This window comes from Tetrahymena thermophila, assembly GCF_000189635.1.
Source record: "Tetrahymena thermophila SB210 genomic scaffold scf_8254813, whole genome shotgun sequence".
Lineage (NCBI taxonomy): Eukaryota > Ciliophora > Oligohymenophorea > Hymenostomatida > Tetrahymenidae > Tetrahymena > Tetrahymena thermophila.
In genome coordinates, this window is record NW_002476569.1 from 404,500 (window position 1) to 423,821 (window position 19,322).

Consider the following 19,322-nt stretch of genomic DNA (forward strand, 5'->3'; position numbering starts at 1 on the left):
AATATTTATTCATTTATTTTTTCTTCCTTTTAATCTTTTACTCAAATATTTATTGATATCTGCCACTCTTATTTTAAAGTTTGCTATCTATTTTTCGCGCATTAATACTAGACTCCATTCATTCTTTCATTAACTAATTCACTTATTGATATATTAATTATTTTCATCAATCACTTAATTTTTCAATAATTTTGATAAATCTTTAATAAAATTTATTAAGTATCCACATTATTTAAAATCAATTAGATAGTTAGTCATTCAATATCTTTCTTATGAATTGATAAATATAGTATTAATTCATTATTTAATGCTGATTTTAACCTTTCAATTTTATTATTCTTTATTTAGTAATAGATTAAAGCTACTCATTCAAAAAATAATTTCTCTCTTTTTCTCCTGATAAAAAGTATTTATAGCCCAATTCAAATAATTTCAACTCAAAAATCAATTAAAAGCACTACCTATTTCTATTTTCATAGATTAGATTAACTTAAGCTTGCTTAATTTTGTAGAATCATAGAAATTTTCTTGATTATTTCTTTTTAACAGGTACTCGACTATTTCGTCACCTAAAACTCAACGATGATGTATTAATACATTCTAAACATATTAAAAAATAAATTGAGCTAAAAAATGTAATATAAAAAACCCTTAACATTTAACTCAACGAAATTATTTCAAAAAATAAAAATGAATTCAACTAGAATGAAAAAATATCATTCTATTTCTTCATTATTTATACTAAAATAAATAATTAAATCTCAAAACTCTTTTATGAAAATTTCTGATTAAATTATTAATTTTAGAGGAACATTTTTTACTTCAAATTTATCTTCAAAAAGATATTTCTTTTGCAATATTTCAAACTATCTTAAGATATGCTTTTGTTTTTTCCACAAAATTTCTCCAACAATTTTATTCAATTTGTTAAAATTTTAGCTTCATCTTAAAATTTTCTAATAAATCAAGCAATTCGCATTTTTATTATAATATCCATATAATCATTGTATTTAATAATTTTATAATTTATATTTTTGCTCTTACCTCAATATTCAAAGTAAAATTAAAATTAATAATTTATTTTTAAATAATTCCAAAATCATCCCATTTGTCAATATTTGAAGCTTATCTGATAGAATATATAAACAAATATTTTTTTTATTAATAAAATTCTTTTATATTTAAAAGTCTGATTTAGTTACTTATATTGAGGACATTCAAATGTTCTCTTTATTAATGTTTTTAAATCATCAAAGATAATAAATAAATCTACTAACTATTAAAAGAAATTAAAAACTTAAAAAATTTAAACTATTTATCTGATTAAAATATTTTTTATTTTTAAGTATAAAAAGGTTTTTTTTCTAAAAAATTAATGCAATTTAAACAAAATTATATAAATGCAAATTAACTTTAATTCATTCATACGAATTAACATAGAAATAAAAATATTAATAATATTATTTTGAATATTGAATTATTAGCAAAAGTGTTTGAATTTTAATCTTTGTTTCCATATTAAATGTAAGAAAAAGTTATTAAATTATTTGGATTATTTTACTATTTGAGTTAAAGAGATGATATAACTTTTTGAGTAGAAATTTAATCTTTAAAAACCTGTACTTTGACAAATATGTTATCTGAAATTGTTAGCGATAAATATTCTGTACTATTGCAATACTAAATGTCAAAATTGAAGTTGTTTTATTCACTTATATATTAAGGGAAATTAAAATAATTTTTTATGTCTAAAGTTTCAGCTGATTGTATGAGATAAATATTTGATTATTATACTTGGCTTGAGTAAAGAGTAACAATTTATTATGTTTTATATTAATTGTATCCAATAAAAACGGTATATTGATTGCCCTTGAACCCTAAAATAAAATAAGAGAATGCGTCTTAGTAATAATATTAATAGGCTTAAATTATTTCAAGCTATTTACTTGCATTAATACTAAAAGTTATATCATATATGAAAGAATTTCTAAAAGCTATTAAAAATTGAGTGTCTTAATACTACTGAATTGAATAAATGTAATCATCTTTTTATACAATAAAACTAAATTGTTTTAAAAGATCTTAAATATTGTAAACTCTAACATCATCACTGTTTCTATCTATCTGTTAAATCAGCCCTGAAGGATAAATCAAAATTTGAGTATTATATTCATTTAAAACATGAATATTCATCAAAGAATAGAAACTATTACTTTGCTTTAACAAAGAGACTTCTTTGTTCTTATCATTAAAATTTAGTAAATATGGTTACATAGAATCATGTAAGTAAATGTAAATTAAACCCTGATAGCTAATTATTCTAATGAATTAAGAAATTTAAATTTCTGATTAATTCAGATTATAAATATCTGGACGTGAAACCTAAGCATTTTTAATTATTTCTCCACTAATTTGGTATTAAATTTTATATCTATAAATTTTTTCATAACAAATAACGTACAGATTGAAATGATAGAATTCATCAAAATATTCAATTGATGCTTTATCATCTAAAATTTAGCAACGCTTAAAATTTCCTATTATTCTAAAAAAACTATTTATGTCTTCTTCAAGGAGTCTGATAGTTGCTTATTAGTTATAAAGAATACTAAAAATCTTATCAATATTTTCATTGTCTCTATAAACGATGATTCTATTAATGACACTAGAATACTAATCACTTTCCCAACCTAAAATACAACTATTGAAAATCTATGTATCACAAAAATAGTTTTCTGTGTCTTCATATTTTTATTTGTTTCCAATCCTTTATATAAATTTCTAAATAGTAAATTTTCCATGATCAACTATTCCATATTTTGTATTAGCGTCTCTATTCACAATAATTGTTATTCGGAGCTAGTTCATTTCTTAACTTTACAATTAGCTCATGTTTTAAATTACCTCTAATTACTTTTTCATTATCCTTGTTCTAAATTATGAATCTTATTGATTAGCTATCGAAACCAATATTTCACTACTAAATTGTAAATTTTAATTGAATTGATCCACACCTATATTAATATCATATAAAACGCTTACTTCATTAAGAACAATAATAGAAGATTCAGAATTAATTGAATACAAGATATTAGGAGCGATAACTGTTTTTTTAGGATCAAAAGTCAAAGTTGTAAAGAGCTAATTTGACCACGATTTACTATTTATCCTGTATAAGTAAAAAGTATTTTTTTATGTAGATTAAATATATGCATATTCTTAAATTGAATGTCTTTTTGGGATGATTATTCCATTATTACTCACAGGATGGTTGGAATCAATTTATAAATTTCTCATAAAATAAGGAGTTTTGGTTTTAAAATTATTATATGAGTATTATGCAATAGTTTTGAGAGGATCATCAATAACTGTAATCAAAAAGGAGTTCATAAATAGAGTCAGCTATTATTCTTTGCCTTGGATAATAGTTGGAACATTTATCTCGCCAATTAATCCTTAATTAATATAATTGTAAGCAATAATTGACTAACTGTTGTAGATAAACAATACTCCTTAGATGCATATTAAGTTGGGATTTTTTGAAAAAATAGCTGATAAATCTGTAGTACTAATTATTTGAGCGTATTCACTTTTTTAAAATCTGAAAATATATTAAGTAATTTTTTCACCACAAAAAGTAAATAATATTCTGTAAGCAGGATCAGTAGCAAATGCGAAATTTGATTCAGCGCATGATACTTATATTTAGTTTAACTGAAATTACTCCCCATCAGAAAAGTGAACAAATGGAATAAAAATACTAAATTCAGATTAATTTTTGTTAATTTTAAGAGTGAAAGAACCTTAATTATCAATTTGGTTAATTGAGTAATAAATCCAAGTTTAGCAATTCAATAATTAGATTCTTCCTTATGGTTAACTACTTTGCAAAATAGCTGATGTTTTTGCCCCATATAGGTCATAGACTTAGCCTATATTTGGTAAATCTTTAGAACACAAGAAAATTGAAGAAAAATATCCATCTGTTTGATAACAAGTACAATTTTGATCTAATTTAATTTAATCAGTATTCTTTACCTCTAAATATTTAATAACTTTATAATTTGAAATCATATTTGGATCTACATAATCAGTGGCAATTAAATTAACATCTGATCCTTAAATATAATCTTCAATAGGAATGATGTACTAACCTATTTATGAGAAATTTTGAATTGTTTTTTGTAAACTAATCTAGCTTTATGAAAAAAATATTTAATTTTGTTCATCAATCTTAGGTACTATCTATAATTAATAAGTAGTTTATGATGTTGTTTTAATAGATAGTTCAATAGGTAAAATTGTCATAGAATCAGTTTATATAACAATTTATGGTATATTTATTTCAGCTGATATAGTAATCGAGTATTTATTGATATTATTATATATGTAAAGTAAAATTTTATTACCTACATTAAGAGTAAATTTAATACTTAATCTATCTTCACATACTTGTTTTTAATAAACTGCTAATTACTTATCAATATCAAATAAATATAAATAATTATCAGAAAACAAAACCATTAATTTTGATGAAATAAATTCTATCATTTAAAATTATTATAATTTAAATTATTTTATTGATTATTATTAAAGTGGTTACTATATTATACTCTCATTTGAAATAAATTTAAATATTGTTAAATCCTTATTAGCTATCAAGCAAATAATTAGATTGTTTCCTATCCTTTTTGCCTACATATAATCAATCTTCAAATTAGATAAATTATTTAACTTTATTACTTAAAAGACAAGGCTTTCATCAGTAAAATCTAGTGACGCTACTTTAATAAATGAAGAACTCATAGATCTGCAGTATTTAAATAAGTATTTTCCAGTGTCAACTTAAAATTGCTCAATTTAGCATTGTTCAAATACGCTTTTAAGGAATACTTATTTGAATTAAGAGTCTAACTTTATTAGTTAGTATTCTCCAGCGTCTGCCTAAATTATATAGATATATTTCTATGGTCCAGGTATTGCAATATGCTTAAAGAGTGTTATATTGTCTAGAGGATTTATTTCAATCTAACCTTAAGAATTTATTTAGTATCTAAAGGACTTAGATTAATTATCCACATTAGTATATGAAACGAATCCTTAGGATTTTGAATAAAAGCTTCCATAAAAGGACTAAGCTCTTTCTTTAACTATGTCTAACTATTAGTAAATAGATGCTACTAATTTCAAGCATGAACATCCAAAATCTATGGAAAATTACTGATATATGAGAAGAATTTAAAGATATGATTGACTTAAATATTATTATTTGACTGAAATAATATATTTTGATGAATCTCCTGAATCTATAGAAGCTAAATAATCTAATAATGGTAATTAATCTTAATAAGTTTAGAATTATTAATATGGCTAAAGTATTTAGGCTTATGCGGCATCCGCTAAATTCACTTCAATTATAGGTTCTGATACAAACTCATTTAGATATGAGATGTATTATTCATTTTGTTGTATGATTAAATACTTCTATGTATTAACTATTTAGGTCTTTATACTCTAACTAAATATAAAAAACAAAAGTACTAAACAAATTATTCTTCCTTTTTTTGTCATAAATATGATTATTAGCTTTTTATATTTAATTTATTTTTAACAAAATTTAATATAAAAAACATTTGTAAATATATTTATTGATTTTTATATCCTAAATCGATTATATATTATGCTAAAAATAATCTGATTCAAATTTACCATAAACTTTTCTTACATTTTTCATAATAGGTATGCCTCCTTATTAAAAAAAGCAAACTGATTTAATTGTTTACATATTTATACACTAATAAATAATAATTATAAAGTTAGTATATGGAATGACTTTCAACTATTGCTTAACAACATGACAATAATGTAATTCTTTTACATATTTCAAAAATATATTAATTTTTAATTAAATAAATATAAATATGAGATAAAAATTGAATTAAAATAAGTATTTAAAAAATTATTTTATTCAAAATTTATTAGAAAGAAGTTATTTAAATCTAAATAAAAAATTGTATAAATTTATAATTTTTCCTATACCTATTTTCGAATAAATATTTATATAGTAATATATAATAGAACAATAAATATTATTCAATGAAATAAAAAAAAATAAAAAAAGGTTTTGAATTTTTTAAATTATTTTTAATTTTGGAATAAATTAAATAAAGAAGCTATAACAATTTTAGACCATGATTTTTAAAGTTTAAAATGGCGAGGATAATAATAAATAAAATATTTTATAAAAGATGAAATAAGAGGTATACTTATTAAAAAATGATGCTTATTTTATTAACATACATGATTATAAAAATTAAGATTCAATTAATTATTTTTTAGTAAAGCTAGAAAAATCATAAAAACAAATATTTAATTTTGTTAACAAAGAATAATCAAATTTATTAATGATTATTTAATAAATTTGATGGATTTTATAAATTAAAATATTTTATTTTATTAATTTCCTGCTAATCATAATTTATTATCAAAATAATTTTGGTAATTACTCATAATATAAATAAATACAAATCTTTAAATAAAAATTAAATATTTTCAAATATCTAATCAATATTCTTTTAGTATGATATTCTGAAATATTTGATGAGAAGTAAAAAAAATAATAGTGTGTAATTTGATCTACAATACAAATTTCTTTTATTCTTATCTATTTTTATAATGCAAATAACTTTACATTCGCAATTTCTAAATAATAATAAAAATAAAAAATGAATGTTATTTTATATACATATTATAAAAATTATTCAGGATTAACTAATCTATTTTAAACATTGCAATTAAATTAATTAAAGCAGTCCTTATTGTTTTTTAATTATTTACTTTTTGATAAATTTATGATTCATTTTCCAAACAACTTTAAATAATTTAATTAAATAACTATTAATTAAGTAACTATTTAAAAGCAAAAAGTAGAGTTAACATCACTTAAACAATCTCAGTAATGATTGATAAATCATCATTATAAAGCTCAAATTCAAATTTGCATAACTGTGAAAAGCTCGATCTAACAAATTTAAAAGGTAAAAGTGAGAAGGAAATAATATATGTATAAGCTTATGAGCTTAATTCTATTTAGAATGGGTCTGATTTGCTTGGCTTAAAGATAACAAGTCAAAATGTTGATAATAGCTTAGATATTAAAAATTGTTAAATTTTAGAGGATTCATCAAAATATTAAAAGATTAGTAATAACTAAAGTGAATCTTAATCCCAGAATATTAGCAATTCTTTTAGAAGAAGAAATGGATAATCTGCTTTACTTTCACCCATTTCTAATAAAGCGAGGTGCTAATAAGACCTTAAAAAGAGTTATCTGTTTTAATTAAATAAATAGGCTTTGAACAACAATAATAATATAAATAAAAATGGAAATTTAGGTGTGATTTTCAAATTTGACATCAAGCACTTATAAAGAGTAAGGAAGTAGATAAAATATTTTTATGATTTGTTTACTCAGAGCGGAAGAATATTTTATTTTGAGCAAAAAAAGATAAGAAATAGAATTAATGATAAATGTGATGCATTTGAGGATAAAAGCAATAAATTTTTAAAATTGTTGTACATACTTAATTAAAATTTACCTTTTCTTTCATCAATAATGAAAGTCCTCTCATCTATCCCTTTAATTGATCCGGATGGGATCTCAAATTTCATATTTACTTTTATCTTTTGTACTTATAACACATTATTTTATATATTTTATACGCTCTTTGGAATATTTAAAGCTCCTGAGAACATATGTATTGTGTTAGATTATGTCACTATTATATTTTGGATAGCTGAGATTTTAGTTAAGCTCAACACTAGCATACTTATTAATAAGCAGACTATAAGTAACAAGAGAAAAGAAATCTTTTTGAAATACTTTAAATAGCGATTCTTCTTTGACATTGTTCCTCTTTTAATGATTGGAGTTATTTAATAGTAGAAATATGAGGTTTAGCTTTTTTTGAGGTTAATTATCTGCATAAAGTTTAAAAATCAATTTAAAGACGCTGAAATGATTTAAAAATTCTTTGTGATGACATTCTAAAACTACTACGTCATATAACTAGTCAATTTAATTATTAAGCTGTTTTTAATAGGTCACACAATTGCTTATTTCTACTACATAATAGGTCTAGTAGAATTAGAGTACTTAGGAGAACCATAAACATGGTTTGGAGATAGTGTTTCTAATGATTTGGTATGGTGGAAGCTATATTTAGAGGCTTTATTTTGGTCTTTAACTCTGATGATAACAGGCTCAAATACAGCAACTACTGCATTTCAATAATTTTATGCCACATTTATTATGCTTTTTACATCTATTGTATTTGGGTATATTTTGAATGTGATTGGAGTTATTCTTGAAGAAATCGATGAAAAAAATGAAAAGAAGAGAAAAGATTTGAATGTAATAAATGAGTATATGAGACAAAAAAAAATATCAAAGTAAATTATATACTTTGATTAATAGATTATATTATAATTAATTAATTAATTATTTTAAATCAATAGGAATCTTTAGAAAAAAGTTAATAATAATATTGAATATTACTATGAAAAGAATTTAAAGAAAATTGATGAAGAAACTGGTTTAGTATTAAGCAAAATATCAAAAGAATTAAATGACTAACTTTTTGAAGAATACAGCAAATAAATCATATCTCGAATTCCTCTTTTAAAAAATAACTTTTCTGAAGAAGCTCTCAGTGAAATAAGATATTCTTTTGAAAAAGCTTTCTATCTCCCTAATTAAATGATTCATATCCAAAATAGTGACCATTCAAATGATCTTCTATTTATTGTGGAAGGATAAGGTAATATTTTTAAGAAATTTTGATATCTACTAATGAAAATGTGTTTAATAATCACTTGCTATTTTATAAAAATATGACTAATAAAGGTTATTGAAAAATTAACTGAAATTAAATTTCGTTAAATTTATTTTTTTATATTTGAAAAAGAAAAAATGAATAATTTATCTAATTCCTAAAATTCTTCCTTTAATGAAATATTTTTTTTTATAAGTTGAGGTAAAAAAAAACTTTGATTAAAGCTAACCTGATAAGTAGATAAAAATTTTCAAATGTAAAAAAGATAATACAGTAAGCGCTTTTAACTTTTTTACAGGGTTCAGTAGAGATTATTGTATAAAATCATTGGGTTTTACCAAAATTATTAAAATAAAAAGAGATGAATTCATCAATTATTTAAGGAAATACGAAAAAGATTTTGAAACATTTAATTAAATAAAAGATAAATTTATTTATGATAGCAATTTTGTAGATATTGGACATTAATGCCATTACTGTAATCAGAGAACTCATTTAGAAATTGAGTGTCCGTTTGTCTTTTTTAACAAGCAGCATTGTTCTTTAAAATCAGTTTTTTAAAAAAACAGAAGTTAAGAGAGATAGAAAATACATCGTAAAATGTTTAATATGAATTCTATTCTAAATAATAAAAAAGTAATTGACTCTACTATTATCTTCCTTTAAGATTTTTCTTTAAATCAGATTGAAGAAAATTAAAATGATATTTTAACTGATTTATTTTCAGACAGATTTTATGAAGATTCTTCAGTTGAAAATTAATTCAGTATTAAACTTTAAAATAATACCAATGATATTCATGATGAAAATGACATAAACAATAAACAAGAAATTAAGCATCAAATTAGTAGTGAAGAAGTCAAAAGTTAATAAAGCTCTAAAAAATAATTAGCTTTTCTAAAAAAAAGCAAAAACAATAATATTTTAAAGAAAGATCCTTTTAGGTCTGATTAGTTAAATATCTCTCCTCACATCATGCATATGAATAGCCGGAAAAATTATTTTTCTGAAATCTAAACATAGAATAGCTGTTGTGTTTAAAGTATCTACCAAATGTTAGTAATTTATCCAATCTTTTTCAATTTTTAATTATTAAAAAATCTTACAAAAAAAGGGCTTAAGAAATAAACAATAACTTAATTAACAAAATGAAAAAATTATTTTATATTTTACTCTTTTAAAATTGTAATTTTTATAATTTATTATTTTTACTTTTAAAAATATATAAATTTACAATTTAAGTCACATAAAATAAAAAATTTTTTTTATTAAAATATCAAAATTAACATTTAAATATTTAATTATTAATGTAATTTTAAATAGAATGATAAAATTTCAAGCGAAAATCAGAAAAACATGAATAATTTATCATAGATTACTCATAAAAACCTTTTAGCATAAAATTCTTAACAATTAGTTGAAGAAGAGGAACTTAGTTCATTAATTTTAAAAGAAAAAAAGTGCAAAAAATAAGATAATTAAATGAAGAGTGATAGTAAATAAGAATTTTAGGCCTTTTTTACAAAAAAAATATCTAAAATTAAGTCAAGCAATGTTTTAGATTAAAATGAAGAAAAATTTGAATGGCTATTTGAAAAGATGTAAGACTTTAAATATTACTACATAACTGGAAATTCTAAATTTATAATTAAAAGGCATAATAAATTTATTAAATAAAATAAAAAAAAGTACTTAAAAAATGAAAAAAAGCAGTGAATTAATATTTAGTATTTATATTTTATATATGAAATTTACACCTGTAAAATTTTTATGAATACATTTTTTATTCAAATATTAAATTTAATTAATAAAAATACTATCCAAAATTAGGGAAAAAATTTTTATTGCAATAGTTGATTATATTTTTATAAAAAAAATTAACTTGTTTTTTAATTAAATTTACTTAAAAAATTTATTTTTTTATTAAATTTTGAATATTTTTTATAATGAATACAGATAAAATAGGAATCAAAAACAGATTAAAAAATCTAACTTTCAAATTTTAAATAAAATAATATCCAGCTGAATAAACTTTTATCTTCTCATTAAAATTACTATCATTGATTTTAAATTGCAACAATATTCAAAAATTTAATTATAACAACTATACCTTTTAGATTTTTCATAATTAATTTATATTCTTGTTTATCATGAAAATTATCTTTATCTTTATAAAAAATGAAGTTCTAAATCATCTAAATTTATAAAAATTTCTTTTGTTATAAAAATTATTTGAGGTAGACAGATGCAATTCAATTAATATCTTAATCATCTAAATTTATAAAAATTTCTTTTATTATCAAAATTATTTGAGGTAGACAGATGAAATTCAATTAATATATACATAAGAAATCAAAAGAATTTATTTTTCTTATATTAATAAAAATTAATTGTAACAAGATCTTTGGTTTATAATCTATTGCACGATTTATTATCAGCTCAAATTAAAAAAAATAAAGATAAATTCTTATAAAAAATTGAAAAATCAAAAAATTCAAAAAATCAGGAAATCAAAAATCAATATGCAAAACATTATTGAAATTACAATAGAAAATTAGAAAAACTTTAAAGTTAAAATAATAGGAATATCATTATCTATCCTTTCAATATGCGAAGCTCTTTTGTTGTACTTAGATGGGGAAATTGATTCTCTCTGCTTTATGTTATTGATTTGGGGTGTTTCTAAGATAATGGCTGTAATATTGCTTTAAAAAAAGATTAAGCCATAATCATACTTGACTATTTTTCTTAAGTTAATATTTCAATGTGAATGGCTTATCGAAAACTGTTAAGCAGATTTTTAAAAATTAAAATCAATAATTTAAGTAATTTTTATAGTTTACCCTATTAGCTTTATAAATATTTACTTGATATCTGATAATAGAAATATTTTAACTTGGCTATACATCTTTATATTAACAATTAATACTATCGTAATATTATGGATAATAAGATAACTTTTTTCGGTTTTTTCTAATATTTGCTTTATTTACTTAATTACCCAAGTTTTTCTGATCAATAAGCAATTAGCACTTGGATTATTAACGATGAATTTAATAGCTTTTGCTCTGCATTATTACTATTTTGAGTATAAATATTATTAAGGGATACATTTTAAAAAGTTTTCAAGAAATTTAATAAAAATTTTACTGAACATAAAATTTCATAAATATATCTCTTTTTATACCTATTTCAATTAGTTATAGATTTTATAGGAATGGTATAATTTAACTTAATCATCTATTTAATGCCTCAATTTAATTATCTTATTTGTCTTAAAAATAATAAACTTCCCATTGCTTATTTCATATGATATAGTTTTTTACATATTTTATTTCTTAAGTCTTCCCGAATTCTATATACTAGGAGCAAGTATCTTAAATAAATTAACTAAAAAGAAGGACTATTAATTTGTATAAAAGCTACACAAGCATGATAACTTAAGTATATTTAATGATGCTTTATATAAAGTTAATAACGACAAATTTACTAAAAGCTGTAATATAACTATTAAAATAAATGCAGAAGACATTAGGAATTAAAATAGGCAAACAGTTTTTTCAAATATCTAAAAACTGAAAAATGTGATTAATAATGCAAACCAGAAATAATACTAGAAAACTTAAATTTAAATTTACGAAATAAAATCTAGTTTTATGATTGATATTAATTTTATGTATAATTTATACAATAGGATCCGCTAAACTATTAAATTAAATTTGAATTTCTTCGAAGATCCTCTATAATAGGAGCTTCTTTAAAACTTAATACCAGCATTGATTGAATAAAAGACAGAAGTAATTACTTATATAAATTAGTAAAAAGTTGTAGATTCATTGATAAATATGTCTTAATTTAGTTTGATATCTTATGATAATTAATGCTGTTAGAAAATTAATGAAGTTCTTAATCTTACAATAAGATCAATAGTTAGAAATAACTTATAGGTTTTAGTCTTTTTAATGAAAATATCATCAATATTTCCAATAAACCCGTAGCATCTATTATTTGATTTGTACTCAGTTGATGCATGAATTAATGTAAAAATTAATTTAAAAATACATTAAAAAAAATATGTATGTTCAATCGTTTTATTTATAATATTTAATTTTTTAAGTAATTATTTTTAGTTAATTATATAAATAAAGACTAAATTTATATACATTTCTGAGGTTTGTTTATGGTATTTTTAAAATTAAATATTTTGTCTAAATTAATTAATTAGCAGATAACCCAATTTTAATTATAAAAAAAATTAAAAATTTAATTCCTAAATTTAAGTTTTTAAATAAAGATTTTATAAAAAAAATTTTTTAATACAAAAAAATTACTTACTTATTTATAATAGTTTCACAAATATTCAGATTTAAGATTTGAATAATTAATTATTTTAAAATGAATAAATTCTTTTTATAAAAAAATCAACTTTTTATTATATAATAATTATATATTTATATAGAATAATTCATAAAATCAAAATAAATATATGATGATATTTATTAAATTTATAATTGTAAATAACGAAATAATTCCAAAAGAATTATTTGTTGAACTTCCTTAAAAGGCAAATGTTATAAGATTATTAGGATCTTATTATCCAATAGGTGCTATATTCGTTTATACAGTATTCAATACAGAAGATTTGTTAAAAAATATCTTTATTCCTAGGTTATCAGATATGCTTATTTGCTCTAATATGCCGTTTGAATACTAAACTTAAATTAGATTAGAATTTATTTCCCAGATGCATTAAGGGTATAACATACTTTTTTAAGATTATTCAATTGTGGATTATATGAGGAATATACCTTGTTATTAAATAGAATTAGAATATAAAGCTATTTTCTGCAGAGTGTCGCTATAGTATCCAAAGAATAAAGTATATTTAGAACCTTTAAATCCTGAAATATAGTTAGGAAAAGCATCTTAGTAGTAGTACTAATAAGCTTAACTTATTACTAATTATCCACTACTATTTAATAAGAAAGTTACATCATAGATATAATTATTTTCAATTGCGATTCTAAATTAAGTGTCTGTGTACTGCTCGATTGATAAAATAAATTATTTTTCTGGTAAAATAAAATTAAATTGCTACAAAAGAGTTGCTAAATCATAGACATCGATATTTTCTGTTGATCTCACTTAGGACTAGATTATACCAGTAGGATAAATTGTTACTTAAAGGTTGAATTAAAATAAAAAGTAAATACTATTTTGAGAATAGTATGAGTATTTTTACTATATAATATTAGCTTATTTACTAATATTATCTAAAGTGATCAATGAAATTTAAGCTTATCCTTTATAATACAGATTTAACTAATTATTAGCACTAATTATTCTTTAAATCTAGGGAATAGGTATTTACTAATTAAGCTAATAAATATTCGGGGCAGAAACACCGGTATTAATTATTAGTCCAGAAGTCTAATTATATTAGTAATTTATTTGATATTGCTTGATTTAATTTATACAAACGATGTATAATTAGAATTGATAGTTTTATTATTAGTCGATTTAAAAAGATCCATTATCATCTAAAACAGCGCATCCATTAAATTACCCTTGGATCGTAAAGAAGACGCTTTTAATTTAATTTTACTCTATAGTAGCATTGTATTTATATTAAATTGTAAAAGCCTAATTCTATTGTGGCATGTTTGTGTTTGACATTCTCTAAACTACTTCAGAAATTGAGTCACTTTACCAACCTAATAAGCATGCATTGAATGTTTACCAGTCTTCAAAATAGAAAACTTATCCACTAACATAATTGGTGTCTTGTATTTAAGTTCTTACTTAATTCAAAGTACTTGCTTGGTTATTAACAACACCATATTATGTGCTAGCATCTCTATTAATTACATTAGTAATTAATAATGAACTGGTTTCTTACAACAACTTTTAACCTGAGTTCTGAGTAATTCTTTTTATTTATTACTCTTTGAGTAGCTTTAATTAACTCTTACTTTATTTACTTGAATCCATTAATGAAATTTAAATTTAGGCGATATGAGATAAGGTTGAAGTAAATTCAGTTTCATTTAATCCTATTTAACATAAAATACTTGCTTCTGGAAGTATACCTGTATAAGACTCTGGGTTCATAACATATAATAGATTAGAAGCTACTACTGCTTAGCTAGGATTAAATGTTAAAGTCGTGTAGAGTTAATTAGACCATTACTTACTATTTATCCTATACATATAATAAATATCTGTTTTTGTTGATAAAACATAAGCGAATTCATTTTCTGTCTGTCTCTTAGGTATGATTATTCCTTAACTGCTCACAGGATGATCACTATCGATTTACAAATTTCTCATAAAGGTTGGAGTGTTAGTCTTAAAGCCATTATATGAATATTAAGCAATTGTAGTGAGAGGATTGGAAATAACAGTTATCAAAAAGGAGTTCTTAAACAAAGTCAGTTATTAAATTGTACCCTAAACTAAAGTTGGGACATTGATATAGCCAATAAATCCAAAGTTTATGTAATCATAAGCTTGTATTATTGTACTATTATACATAAATAGTAATCCTTAGATACAAATTAGATTAGTTATCTATTAAGAATTCGAGCTTATAACTGTAGTGCTTACTATTTACGCAATTCCATTAGTTTTATAAGGTCTATAAAATTATTGAACAATATTTTAACCACAAAAAGTAAACAAAACACTATAAGCAGGATCAGATGCAAACAAGAAATTATTTTCTGAGCAATTTACAGGTAGATTGTTAAATTATAATTATCCTCCTACTGTATCACGAATAAATGGGACATAAACATAAAATGAAGGTGATTATGGGGTTATTTTCAAAGTGAAAGAGCCTTAATTATCAATTTAATTCAAGGGGTATTAAAATTCTATTTCGCTTCTATAAACAAGAAAGTTAGCACTAGATTAACCTATGCTTCCCATATAAAATGGATAGATTGCGTATAAGTAATAGGCTTATTATGATATACTTGTAGGACAAACGAAAATAGATGAAAAAAACCCATCTGTTTAGTGCGATGTGCAGCTTTCATCAATTATCATTTAGCTAGGTCCTTTCATGCTAAATTATTTCATTAAATTAGCATTTTAGATTATGCCCTGAGCTTATTAATTTATTTATACTTTTAAGGCTAAATCAGCTCCTATGATGTAATCCTCAATAGGGATAGTAAATTAGTTTTCTTGTTTAATATTTGAGAAAGTGTTCTCCAAAATGGCTTCACTTTAAGCGAAAAGGACTGTATTCTGTTAAACAATTTACACATTTATTGATATCTTATAAGTAGTAGAAGAAACTGTCTAGATGGATAGTTAAATAGGTTATGTGGTAGAAGAAGTTGTTTGAATTAAAAGGGAAGGCATATTTACTTCAGCTACAATAGTTGTAAAGTACTTATCATTAGAATCATAAATATATAATATTATCTAATTTCCTAAACTTTCAACGAATTTAACAACAAATCCACTCATACTAACTTAGATTTGATAAACTGCTACTTATTTTTTTATATCAAATAATTATATGGAATTATTTATTTTGGAATATGCAACCATAAGTTTAGAAGATACAAAATCAACTCTTGGTAAAAACTGATTGATAATTGAATATGAAGAGTAACTAAATGGTTCATTAATAACACCATCGTTTGAATTTATTTCGTGAACAGAAAAACTATTAGAGCTCATTATTCCTATGAGAATATTATTTCCAACTCTTTTAATTAAAGGTATACCAAATTCATTTGAAGTCAAAGGAAATGCGTCCAAAATAAGTTTTTCAGATGAAAAATCAACAGATGCAGTTTTTATTTAATTCTCACCTAAATTACGACAATAGTTAAAAAAGTACCTTCCAGTGTCAATCAACGAGAAAGAAGAATTACAATTTTCACCAATCTTCTATAAGATTTGTGAATTGAACTATGAATCAAATTTAATCAACCAATATTCAGTATTTTCTATATACTGAATGATATAAATTGAGTTATTTGAACCTAAAATTGCAACATGCTGATATAGTTAAACACCAGTAAGAGGAATTATTTGTGCTGAACTCTAGCTATTTATAAGGAATCTAAAAGACTTGACAATATTTGTTCCTAATTAATAAGATATGAATCCTTAGTTATATGAAAAGAAGCTACCATACAATTACTAAGGTATCGAAGAAACTTCATCAATTAGAAAAGGGGTAAATGTAATTTACTTAACACAAGAGCATGAAGGATCGATGCTTAATTATTGATAAACCAAAAAAAGCTATATTGTTTGTTAAGAAGTAGTCTGCTACTGTATTTCTATGTTGAATTTTGTTGAAGGACCATAATTAAAAGTTGCAAGAATTTCCAACAAAGGAGGTGAATCTTAGTAAGTAATGAGTGGTACATAGGGCTAGACGATCTTATATGAATCAGAAGGATTAACACTAAATTATATTGCTGGTTCATTAATAAATTCTGAGAAGCTCTAAACATATGTTTCATTCGATTGCAAGCGAAGAAGTTTCTACTTGTTTACTGTTTAAGATTTTACAAAACAAGCTATTAGCAATAGTAAAAGTAAAAAATGGATATTTTTCTTTACTCTTCTCATTATTTATAGATTTTATGCTTTTGTTATTTAATTAATTTTTGTTTAATTTTCTCTTGTGTTTAATAACATCAGTTTTAAAGGTAATAAATACCATATGTTTAATTAGATAAGGAAGATATTAAATTTGATAATTCGCATTTTTATTTACTAAGATTAAAATCAAAATCTAATTTTGAATGATGTTTTGTAAACAAATATTTTTTTAGATATATCCAATTGATGATTTCTGAGTATATAGTTAACGATTATATAAAATCCGAAAGAATATTGTTATAAATCATTATGCTTTTGATTTTTGATTATTGTTTACTTTTTAATGTTTATAGATTTTAAAATTCAAACAGTAGAATCATTTTCATAAAAATGAAAAAGTGAAAAATATGTATAATGATTATTAATTAAAAAAAAACATTTTCATTTTTTATCATTATTATTATCATCCCTATTTTTTTAACTTGCAATTAAATTTTACTTATTTTGTTTAATAAAAAAATTAACTCAAAAATTTGATATTAAAATAAATTTTAATTTTTCCTATTTAAAAACAAGCAGGGTTATTTGAGTAAAAATCTTTAAAAATTAAAAATAAAAAGTTTAATTATTAAACTTAATAAAATAAATTATCTAATAAAATTTAATTCATTAAAAAATATTTTTATTTTCTAACACCTTTATATATTTTTAATAATAAAGTATTTTTTTGTCACTTTTTATATTAAAAATTTAAAAATGTAAGCTGATATAGTAAAAAATTTAGAAGCTAAATTTAATGTAATTTTTTCCTACTCTCGTTAAAAAGATTAGGAGATATATTTAATTTGGGTTTTTCCCTATTCTTTACCTAATAATGATAATCAGAATCAAATTAAATTAAGATTAGCCCTTATAATCTGTAAATCTTTTATGATATAGAAAAATTTTATATTTGAAGTTTTTATCATTTATTAAGATATTATCTCTAGATTTTTCTATTTTAACAATTAAATTTTTATCTAATGAAAAATATCAAATAAATATTTACAAATTTTAAATAGTTTTAAAAAAAAATTAGATTTATAAGTAAATTAGTTTTATAAATTAACATAATTAGAATTTTATATAAAAATATATTTGTTAGTATATGTGATTCTAAACAATTAAAATTATTAACAAAGAAATGATTTAGAATAATATATAAATATTATTTATTTTATTACAAAAATTATTAAATTACATTTATTTATTAAAGATTTTTAATATAGTAAAGTTCATCTATAAACTTTTGATATTAAAAACAAAATAATTACACTTAAAGCATTTTTTTATGTTTTTATTTTTAGTATTTATTAAGACTTTTATTTGTTTGCTATTTACTAATTTTATAAATAACTTAAACTAATATAAATATTTAATTTATTTAATTCTTTAAAAATACAAAATAAAATTAAGAGTAAAATATTTTACAAACTAAATTATTAAATACACGAAATTTAAAAATTAAATTCAATATAATTAATTTTTTGATTTAAAATCTATTTTTTTTTACAATTTTTAATTGAAACAACAATTACTCTTATCTAAAATTTACCTCATATTGTTGTTGAAACTCCCTCATATTTTGAAATATTTTCTAAAATGAATTTAGGCTTCTTTAAAAAATTTTTTTCGAACTTTTTCCAAATCTTTCTTAGCTAATAAGAAGGTTTTACAGTTTATGTAGATTTGAACGAAATATATACTTAAAACCTTGTTATTTTTCTATTTTTTCATTATGAGAAATGTAATTAATTATTTCAATTTATAGAAAAAAGAATTCTTTTACATAAAAAATACAAATTATCTGCTTGATTTAAAAAAAAATGGTATATCTATCAAATAAATTTATTTTTAAAAAAGAAAAAAAAATTT

At 21.5% G+C, this 19,322-nt stretch overlaps 5 protein-coding genes across 5 annotated transcripts; 2 read left to right on the top strand and 3 right to left on the bottom strand. All coding sequences in view use genetic code 6, as the record gives it.

Annotated features, from left to right (window-relative positions):
• Nucleotides 1-1,422: 1,422 nt before the first annotated feature.
• On the bottom strand, nucleotides 1,423-5,574 carry TTHERM_00363220 (transmembrane protein, putative; the record flags this gene model as incomplete). The annotated part of the gene is made up of 1 exon (XM_001007433.2): nucleotides 1,423-5,574. The coding sequence occupies exon 1, from the start codon at nucleotides 5,569-5,571 to the stop codon at nucleotides 1,423-1,425; it is 4,149 nt and encodes a 1,382-aa protein (XP_001007433.2). The 5' UTR covers nucleotides 5,572-5,574.
• A 1,384-nt stretch (nucleotides 5,575-6,958) lies between these two features.
• Nucleotides 6,959-10,550, top strand: TTHERM_00363230 (cation channel family protein; the record flags this gene model as incomplete). Its single annotated transcript, XM_001007434.2, has 4 exons — nucleotides 6,959-8,451; nucleotides 8,518-8,819; nucleotides 9,133-9,893; nucleotides 10,158-10,550. The coding sequence occupies 4 exons, from the start codon at nucleotides 6,959-6,961 to the stop codon at nucleotides 10,548-10,550; spliced, it is 2,949 nt and encodes a 982-aa protein (XP_001007434.2).
• Nucleotides 10,551-11,437: 887 nt separating this feature from the next.
• Nucleotides 11,438-11,908, bottom strand: TTHERM_00363240 (hypothetical protein; the record flags this gene model as incomplete). Its single annotated transcript, XM_001007435.1, has 3 exons — nucleotides 11,438-11,539; nucleotides 11,678-11,708; nucleotides 11,793-11,908. 3 exons carry the CDS (start codon nucleotides 11,906-11,908, stop codon nucleotides 11,438-11,440), a joined length of 249 nt encoding a protein of 82 aa, XP_001007435.1.
• Nucleotides 11,909-12,353: 445 nt separating this feature from the next.
• Nucleotides 12,354-12,800, top strand: TTHERM_000363249 (hypothetical protein; the record flags this gene model as incomplete). The annotated part of the gene is made up of 3 exons (XM_012795465.1): nucleotides 12,354-12,388; nucleotides 12,529-12,631; nucleotides 12,765-12,800. 3 exons carry the CDS (start codon nucleotides 12,354-12,356, stop codon nucleotides 12,798-12,800), a joined length of 174 nt encoding a protein of 57 aa, XP_012650919.1.
• A 507-nt stretch (nucleotides 12,801-13,307) lies between these two features.
• TTHERM_00363250 (transmembrane protein, putative) lies at nucleotides 13,308-17,435 on the bottom strand (the record flags this gene model as incomplete). The annotated part of the gene is made up of 1 exon (XM_001007436.1): nucleotides 13,308-17,435. The coding sequence occupies one exon, from the start codon at nucleotides 17,433-17,435 to the stop codon at nucleotides 13,308-13,310; it is 4,128 nt and encodes a 1,375-aa protein (XP_001007436.1).
• Between the last annotated feature and the right edge of the window lie 1,887 nt (nucleotides 17,436-19,322).